The sequence below is a fragment of the Tiliqua scincoides genome, chromosome 3 (assembly GCF_035046505.1).
Source record: "Tiliqua scincoides isolate rTilSci1 chromosome 3, rTilSci1.hap2, whole genome shotgun sequence".
NCBI lineage: Eukaryota > Metazoa > Chordata > Lepidosauria > Squamata > Scincidae > Tiliqua > Tiliqua scincoides.
Genome location: NC_089823.1, coordinates 140,439,906 through 140,449,503, shown reverse-complemented (window position 1 = coordinate 140,449,503; position 9,598 = coordinate 140,439,906). Strand labels below are relative to the sequence as shown.

Below are 9,598 nucleotides of genomic sequence, written 5' to 3'. Positions count from 1 at the left end.
CTTCCAAACACAGGAGGGTGGCAACCAGAAAGAGGGCCATTTTTGGCCATGGCATTCCACTTGTAAAAAGTGCCCCCCAGCTCATGTACCTACTGTCATGTTTTTCAGCACCTCAATTTGCCAAAAATCTTTTAAAATATCAGCCAAGTTTGCTACCAGAAGGCTGAGTAAAAACAATGATTTGTACTGCTGTCACAGTTTTTATTTTTGCTGGCTTTTATGCTGTTAGTTCTAATGCAGTGGTTCTTAAAGTCCTACTTGGCCTTTGGGACCACAGGTGAGTGTTTGCAAGGGCAGGGCCTAGGGTGGGGGGTCCTGACAGTGCTGCAGCAAAAACTAGAAGTGCGCTCTGATCCCCAGGCACAGCAACCTTCAGCATCAGGGAGGCCAGTGGAGAAGCCTGAAGGCTCCCAGACCCTTCCCAAGGCCAGTGAGAACCTCCAGGTATAGGGGAAAGTCCCTGGGTTCCTACAACACCACGATCACCTTGACACTGTTGGACACCTATTACTAGGCCACTCCCCTTAAGGCTGAATGGTTCGGTTTTGGTCCCCCAATGGTGAATTGTGACCCACCACTGTTCTAATATATTATAACTTCTGGCTGGGAATATTTTGCACTGAATACAAAAAAATTACAATAAGCAAAATAATATTCAATATATTAAATTTTATTAAAGACCAGTTTCAAGATTCACAATGTAATCCAAATCTGATGGTACACCTGTGCAGCAATCCCTACACCCGCCTAGGTTGTCAGTAATATGTTGTAAAGCATGTTGCGACACCTGTAAGCAGCCCTGTCACAGGGGCTGGGCCTGCCAACGCTACATCCAGAAGCTCAGTTGCCGGCAGAGCTGAAAGCAGCACTGGGTGGTGAGATGGTAGAATGGCGGCAGGAAGGGGAAGGATCAGACCCAGGAGGGTGGGATTAGTAGAGGAGGCCTCTGCCATATCCTATCCTCCCTCCTGGGCCTGAACATTTTACGGGGGGGGGGGGGCTGCTTGGACTTGTGCCAACTAAAAAACTACCACAGATCCAAGGAGCCCCTTTGGGCAGGCTGGGGCATTATTTGGCCTGAGGGGAAAGATATCCCCTGGAAACCTCCAGCCTGTGCCAATACACATTAGGACTGGGCTTCCCGAAAGTTATTTATACTAGCAAAGACTGAAGCAAGGCTAAAGAGCCTTGAGGACAAACAACAAGGGTTGGATGTTGCCTTTACCTCCTTCTACAGATCTTAAAACAAACAGGTTATGAGTTCCTGATGAACTGAATTAGTTGGATTTTCTTTATTATTAGAATACCTATTGCATTGAAAAGGTATGTTTTTGTGTCTGCGTAAATAATAAAGGCAGGCTTTAGGAATTTTTTTCCCTTATGACTTGGTTCTCCACATTAATCCAAGTGTAGCATTGTTGCTAAAGTAGTTCTCAAAGCAGTTCTGTAAAGCACTCCCCATTTAGCATTGTGTGCTATCATTTTTCCATATATAAATACACAAAGAATACACACACAGGAGAATGAGAGAGAGAAGCTTTAGGATTTGAGAACAGGATAGGGAGGAAGTGACTTCAGGTAATCTAACAGAGGTTTCACCTACAGTCTATATAAGAGCAAGTATGGTTAACAATAGTCTCACTGAAGGTTAATTTTTATTGTGATGTAGAACAAAATTATCATGAGGACATATTTGGATACAAGCAATCTCTTTCTTTGACAGAAACCTTTATTTCTTAACACAAACTACGTCCGCTGTATGTAGTTGGGTGTAAATCTTACTCATGAACTTGCTTCATGTGTAGGATTAGGCTGTAAATTATTAAAATGACCAACAGCAGACCAAAACATGATGAGGGAAACAAAGCTCCCCTTTGTTTATAGTAAAATCAATGGTATTTGCAGAGGTTAATTAATGGAGGTACTTAACACAAGCCATGGAGTTTGATGCTCAAAATGCTAGTTCACACAACCTGTCACAGGGCAAGGCCTAGAGGAAAAAATGTACTAACACTGAAACATTTATTATTAAATAATAATTTTTTTTATTAAAAAGTTGAATTAATGTAAATACAACATTTTATTATTTCTACCTAGAACATAACATTTAAAAATGTTCCCTTTCCCATCAGCTCTCTAGCAGCTTGGCAACAGTTTCTTTCCGTTGTTCTGGAGTCAAGTGTTCACAGGCTTCTAAAACATTTGCCACAATTAAAGTCTGTTGGATTGTTTTGGCTTTCACCCATATTCTCCCATTCATTCCCAACACCAGCTCAAATGGGTACAGTTGACCCAAATCCTGGATAATTGCACAGCCTGGAGCTAAGAGTCTGAAATGAAAAATGGTTAGAATGAAGAAAAGTCAATCCATAGCTCCAATAAACTTCTCATAATTCCTATAAATCTAGATTATATCCTTTGAGACTTGGCTAAATTCATGTGGTAGCTGAAATCCTTTTTATTACCACCTTTCAAGTCTACTACTTACTTTTGATTCTGAAATCAAAAATTCAGAAGCTTACAACCTACCCATGCACCACAAAGTTAGTTCATGCAAATGGCAGAGAAGGTGGCAAAATTTGTTTCTGAACAATTTAGACATTAGACTGCAAGAGGAGAGGGGGAAGAGAGGAAATTTCTTGATATAAATCAATATAATGCATATCACATGGCTACCAGAAAAAAAGGGAGAGGAATTCTTGCTTAGCCCCCTCTTTGATACAATTAAATGATTTTATAGGTTATTATTGTGTTCTCTGTATTTCTTTGTTGTAAACAGTTCTCAGTCCTACAGGAGAAAAACAGTACATAACCTTTCTAGAATAAATGAATGTACAATACAGCGAGTTGTCATCCCACTGTCTCATGAAGTAACATTCATGTGCAACTTCCCCTCTGCCTTCAAACCTAACATGGTACAATCCAGAATTAGTCATGCTTAAGAGAGTATGAGTTAATGATTAGCTTCCTTAGAGAAAACGGCTCTCAGTCCAGTCTCTTTGTGGATTGAGACTGCAAGAGACACAAGGAGATTGAAAGTGTAAAGGACATGGTCCATAAAGAATAGAACATTAGTAGATCGACACCCTCAGGAGGATCTGGGGCATATTACAGTTCCAAATGTTTCATACTGCTATTCTGGCATACAACCACAGCTTTATATAGTGTATGTCAAAACATCTGCCTAGGGATGCCTCATTCTGCTTGAACAGATAACTGTACTTCTTTCTCGGTGTAGAGTGTATGGGAAGGGAAGCACTCTGCGTCATCTAGGTTAAAAAAGGATATGAAGCAAATAAATGCACAATTATTTCCAAACTTAAGCAGTAAGAATTCTATACACTTACTTCCTGATTAGCCCTAATGACACCTTAAACAAAAAACCATCTTGACCAATGACTCCCATTCCATTTGCTCGGCCACTGCTGTCTATACAGACCATCTCAGGCTCCATATCTTTGTTGGCAACAATGAACTGGCCATAAACAAGGTCTCCCACCTAAAGAGAGGGGGGGAAAGAGCATTCAAAACTTTTCCACTGACTTTGGAATGTTTCCATGACAATTGTCCAATGGTGCGCCTTAAATATTTCATTACCTTTTCTTAAAACACTTTGAATATTTTAATGAGCTTTGTCTCAGTGGTGACTGATCTATTCAACTAATTCTTGGTTGACATTTTAAGTCCCTTGTCAGAAATTAGTGTATGAAGGGTTCTATTTTGAACTGCAGGACCATCAACATTCACTTTTCAGAACAATTCTCTCTCTCTCACCCACCCATCCACCCACGCACGCACACACACACACAAAGCTGGGACACAAGATTTTCTAAAATCACCCCAGAACTTCTGTAGCTGTTTACACTGGGAAAGAGCGAGATAAAGAGCATTTTTCCCTATCTTGACTTGCACAGGAGAGCTTGACAAATGTGCATATTAGGGCTCTTAGAATGCTGAGATATGCTGCGGAGCCATTGGCCATCTATTTGCCTATCTCTGTTCAAATGTTACACACTCAGGTTCACATTCTTGTGTTAGGAAACTACAAAGAGTTTAGCTGTTTAGAATCAGTAAGTCAGAAGAACACATTATGAAGTTTTACATCACATATTTTATTTTGGATGTTACTGTTAAGGTGGAATATTTTTATCTGCTCAGAAAACCATGTCATAAACTCCACTGGTCTCTATTTTCTAGTGCCTGTCTATATTTTTCCTTTGAGGGGATACTTCACTGATGCCAAAACAAATTCTGTTAGTGTGCGTACAAGCTTTCCTCCTGCTCACTCTTCTTGCAACAACTACAAATCCAGAGACTGCTGGAAGTGATGAGCAAGAGCTATTCTGCAATAAGCAAAACCAGATCAATTGCAAGATTAAGTTTCCAATGAAAATATTTTTTTCAACAAACTGCATGGGCAGTATACTAACATTTTATGTTCTAGTGCAGGATATTCCACTGCAGTGCTTTCAGGAATGTTAGATAGCACAAATGGGATGGGGAAGGAAAAGCTCAGCTCTTAGGCCAAGGATACTTCATATGAAAAGAGCACACAAGTCTCATTTAACATCTTGGAGTGTGTGTTACATCACAACTGAATAATTTTAGCTGGAAATTGTTTTTGCAAATTATGTAGTTGGCTATGTCATTCCACTGGACAAATGAGTCGTACTACTCTTAGACTGCAATCCTATACACCTGTTGTTCTCAAACTCTAAGGGAGTTTGAGGACCGCAGTAAGTTCTTGCAGGGGAGAGGCAGCGTGGGGGGGGGGGGGGAAGGCAGTAACTCGATCCCCAGGACTGCAAAACTGGAAGTGGAGCACAGTCACTGCGCTTTCACTTTTTAGGCTGCAGGGAGCCCTACAGACACTTGCACAGGGCTCCCCACACTTCAGAGAGGCTACTGCAGGGACTGGTGAGTACATACCAGTCCCTGCAGCCCCCCTATTGACACAATCCTGGGGATTGCATAGCTGCCTCCCACTGCCCCCGCCCCTTAAGGGGAAAGTGGCCAGGGTCCTCAGGCTGGGCGTTGTTCAAACAACGCCTCAGTTTGAATAGCTCTGCTATATACTGTTTCTTGGGAGTAAGTTTCACTGAACTCATTGGATCTTACTTTTGAAACAGACCATGTATAGGATTGCACTGCAGCTTTTCTAGCTCTTATTTTAGCAAAGTACAACAATGTCTAGATGCATATATTATTGAGGCAGTCATTTAAAGTGCAGAAGTCTGGGAAATGTAAAGCCACAGAATTTTATAAAACTACAAAGAGCCTATTTTTCAGATTCCACCCAATCTCAAAGCTTTTCTTTGACATGCTAGCCAATTGCTTGAGGGAGGGATTGTATGGAGAAGCAGTCCTGACCCAGACATGGCTATCTGCTCCAGTCCAAGCTTAGCCTGGGGATGGTGCTTTGGGGAATCACTGTTGCCGAGACACAGCTGGCAGGCAATGGCCCTCCAGAATAGACATCAGACATCAATGTCTTCATAGCAGTGCTTTAATGATAATTAGTTGCCCTCCAATTTGTTGTTGCCCTCATGATTTTATTTATTGTTTTATATATTATATATTTTTAGTTCTTGAATTGTAAGCTGCTGTATTGGAATCACGGAAGATCTGGCAAGGAGGTAGCTGTGGTATCAGCAGTAGCCCCTTTAAGGGTAAGGCCTGGGCATCCAGCAGAGTTGCTACACAGCTGCAGCCACTTGAAGGCAATAAGGCCATCAGGCATAAAAGTACCTGCTGAAGGGAGAGTTTGGTGTGGGTAGCAGAAGGAGGAAAACTTGAGGAAGGACAGACCTGATTAATGGACTGATGTGTGAATGAACTTTGGATGCTGCTGGAGCAGAAACTACTGGAGAGACTTAAGACTGGTGTTTGGCTGCTGTAGTGGTGGGAGGTTGCTGGCAGGAAGGAGGACCTCTGTAGGTTCAACAGGTGAGCCATCCTGGTGGTGGGGTCCAGCAGTACTGCAAGGCAGAACCAGGGTCACTTTTGAGGAAAGAAGGGGAGCTAATTAGCTAAAAGTGGGCATAATTCTCCAGGCAGAGCTTGGACTGGGAATCTGGCAGAACAGCTGCCTTGAGCATCAGCTCCAGCATACAAATGAGGGAAATACATAAAATAAGGCAGAAGAACTGAATTTTATTCCTATTACTTCTGTCTTAAAGCATGACAACATTTCTTTTCATGTGTCTGACAAAATATGACATCTCCTGCCAAGGATTTACAAAGCAGGGATTGGAAAGATACAAGGGAATTTATAATTGTTTGCCTAATGGGTATGTGAGTGGATACATGCCTATTGTAACTTACCATACAATCCTAGGCATGTCTACTCAGAAGTAAGATCTATTGTATTCAATAGGGCTTACTCTGTAGTAAGTGAGTTTAGGGCTGCAACATAAGAAGAATAAGTGTTTACTCAACAATATTTGATCAACTTTAGTTTGGAAGAATTACTGCTGCCTGTCATATTTTAGACTCCTCACCTGCACATTTGGTCTGTTTCTTTTGGTTGCACCTTCAAAAGCCAAGTAGGACAGAGAAGCTTGCTCACTTCCTCCAACATCCACTTTGAATATGTCTCCAGCTTTGGCAGTCACTATCCCTATCACATGATCTCCCTTGACTGGGACATACTAGTAATGAAGAGAATTAGAATAAAAACACACACACTTTAAAAAAAACCATATTCATACTACTTTCTACTCAAAAAATAAAATAAAAAACACACCCTACTGGCATAATGTAGCACTTTTCTCAATTACAATCCACCCATCATCATTAAACCTAACAACTGAAGACCATACAATTCAATTTTACAGTCTATACAGCTACACACCCAAAATTCTTGGCTAAAATACTTGCCCTGTAGCAACAGCAACCTGTAAATCTCTGTCAGGGATGAACTAATGCAGATTATTAAATCTTGTGAAACATTAATGAGAACATTAATGTAATAGGGATATGTGTAAATAGTTTTAAAGTAGTTTTTATTGGACATTTTAAGTTAAATTAAAAATGGTTTAAGGAAATTTTAAGCTGAAGAGGTGAACACAAGATATACAGATATCCTGATATTATGCAAGAAACAAAAAAGATTGTGAACTATTATTTAAAAGAAGGTGCCAGAAACCCAACAGGACAAACCGGATAAGGTTTTCTTATCTCTCTCACATTCCAATTGTGAGAAAAACAGTCCTATCCAAAACATGAAAGCAAAAAGTTTATCACAACATGAATGGTCCAAATGAAGAAAGTACAGGTTGTGCCTCATTACCCACTAGGGTTCCACTCTGGAACCCTCCATGTATTTAAAAAAATCAGTGGATGAATGAGCAAGAATTCTGAAAGTGGGTCTTTAAAGCTATCTTTAACCCCAAGAAGCTTGCAACCAGTGCAGTTTAACAGCGTGAAGGTAGGAAATTGGATTTTGGTATTTTTTTCCCTTATTACAAGGCATTTAAAGGTGGACCCTATCACTGGTGAGTCAGTGGATGCCAAATCAGTGGATAATGAGGCACAACCTGTATGAAAGATTCTTTCCACATCATAAAAGCTATCATAAAGAAATAGGCATGTTCTCACCAGTACTTCCTCACAGTACTGTTAAACACTTCAAGGTTGTGCTTAAATCTCTTCCAATGAAACCATTGGACTTATGGTTGGATCATACCCACTGTGACATCACCACCTGCTATTATCACAATGGAGAGTCACAACATATAGGGCATAATCCTTTTTTTCAGGGTTGGGAAAATAATAGGCACCTGGTAGCCTAGGCATCACTGAAGTTGATGCTCAAAGGACCTACCTTTTATCCCAGTTCTTGCCACAACTGATGGCTTAAATTTTACATACCCCTGCCTTTTGAGATACCAGATGAAGATGTGTTTCAAAGATATCAGGTTCTAGGTTTCTCCAAGGTAAGGCACAAAATTTTTTTTAGTGCATTTCAGTGTAGAAAACCAAGATAAAAATGAAAAACTCAATAAACTCTCAAAAAGGTGAGAAACCATGCAGACCTGTGATTGCATCACAATCACAGCAGGCCAAGAGATTTCAAACAGGATTCAAGTAATACATGGTAATCTCCTTTACAGCAGTGATTACTATCCTCTCACAAAATTACAACACCTTAGTTCAGCTAGTTTCAACCGGTTGCCACAGCACAATGGGGCACTGCAAAAAGATGTGCCGTGGGAGTTTGAAGCACAGCAGCTGAAAATCTTTTCCAGATCCTGTGGCTCTGTTTTTAGGGGAACTGCTTGTAGTAACAGATCGTTAATCTCTCTTCCTTCACGAGCTCTAAGGAGTCAGTGTAGGAAGAGTGACATGTAATTTGTTACTATAAACCAGTGTTTCTCAGCACTGCTCCCCCATGTACCACTTGCCACCACACTATCCCTGGAAGTACCACCGGAAGTAACTGGTGATGATGTCCAGATTCGGAGACCGCAATGGAAACTTCCAAGGTCAGTAAGAGGCTAAGAGTGGGCGAGCATTTTTTTGCACTTGAAAACCACGCACAAGAGCTCTGTCAATTGCTGCTCGAGCTTCCTATTGCTGTTGGAAGCTCCCATTGCAGTCTCACCGCCAGGCAGTGGGTGCTACACATACTACTGGTGGCACGTGTACCACTGGTTGAGAATCCCTGCTATAGAAAAGGGTCTCTTATCATACCACTCTTGTTATACCACTTCATCTCTTGTCATACCACTTCTGGCTTCCAGAAAACTCTTCCTGGTTCTGCAGTTCTATTTTTAGGGTACCTCCTAAAAACAGAGCTGCAGAACGAGGAAAAGTCTTCTGGAAGCCAGAAGTGGTATGAAAAAAGGCGAAGACCACATGAGAAGTAAAACACTGAAAATCACTGCCTTAGGGCCCAGTCCTATCCAACTTTCCAGCACAGATGCAATGCAGCCCTGAGATAAGGGAACAAATGTTCCCATATCTTGAGGAGGCCTCTGTGAATTTTATCATAATAAAGGTGAAAAGAAAAAGAAAATCAGTGCCTTAGCTGGAGGAATGCACCTATTATGCAGAAAACTGAAGAGTTCGAGCAGAAGCTCTGTGACCCTTCCTATGCAAAGCATAAACATGTTGGTGCTGCCACAGAGCCAAAGTCTAGGCTTGCCTACTCAGGAGCAAGCTCCCCTGTGCTCCATGAGGCTTCCTCCCAGGAAAGCGCGTGCAGCCCTGCACAAGGCGCAGTCACTGGCGCGTGGCAGCTCTGCAGGACTGATTGACAGCTTGAAATGGAACCCTCAAGCCCCAGGGTCGCGCATGCGCAGTCTCACCCGCTTCTGCTGAGAGTCCACCCAGAAGGTCCCGCTCCCAGCCCCGCCCCCGGGGGCCCTATAGCGCAGTAGGCCGCACTTCACCACCAGCAGCCCGTCTCTGCCGCGCCTAAGCCCCGGCCCGCACACCAGCCGCCCTTTCTGAGGCCCGCCGGTGGCCAGGCGCAGCCGCTCGCCGTCCTCCTCGGGGTGCGTAGGGAGGAGCAGCACGTCCCCCGGGAGCACCACCTCCCCCACCCGCTCCTCCGCTAAGCGCGCGTCTGGCGCCGCCATCTTTTAACAAACTC

At 42.5% G+C, this 9,598-nt stretch overlaps 1 protein-coding gene across 1 annotated transcript; it reads right to left on the bottom strand.

The window, feature by feature from the left end:
* Positions 1-685: 685 nt before the first annotated feature.
* On the bottom strand, positions 686-9,598 carry EXOSC3 (exosome component 3). The gene is made up of 4 exons (XM_066622359.1): positions 9,312-9,598; positions 6,501-6,650; positions 3,348-3,499; positions 686-2,330 (listed from the first exon to the last, which is right to left on the bottom strand). The coding sequence occupies exons 1-4, from the start codon at positions 9,582-9,584 to the stop codon at positions 2,129-2,131; spliced, it is 777 nt and encodes a 258-aa protein (XP_066478456.1). The 5' UTR covers positions 9,585-9,598; the 3' UTR covers positions 686-2,128.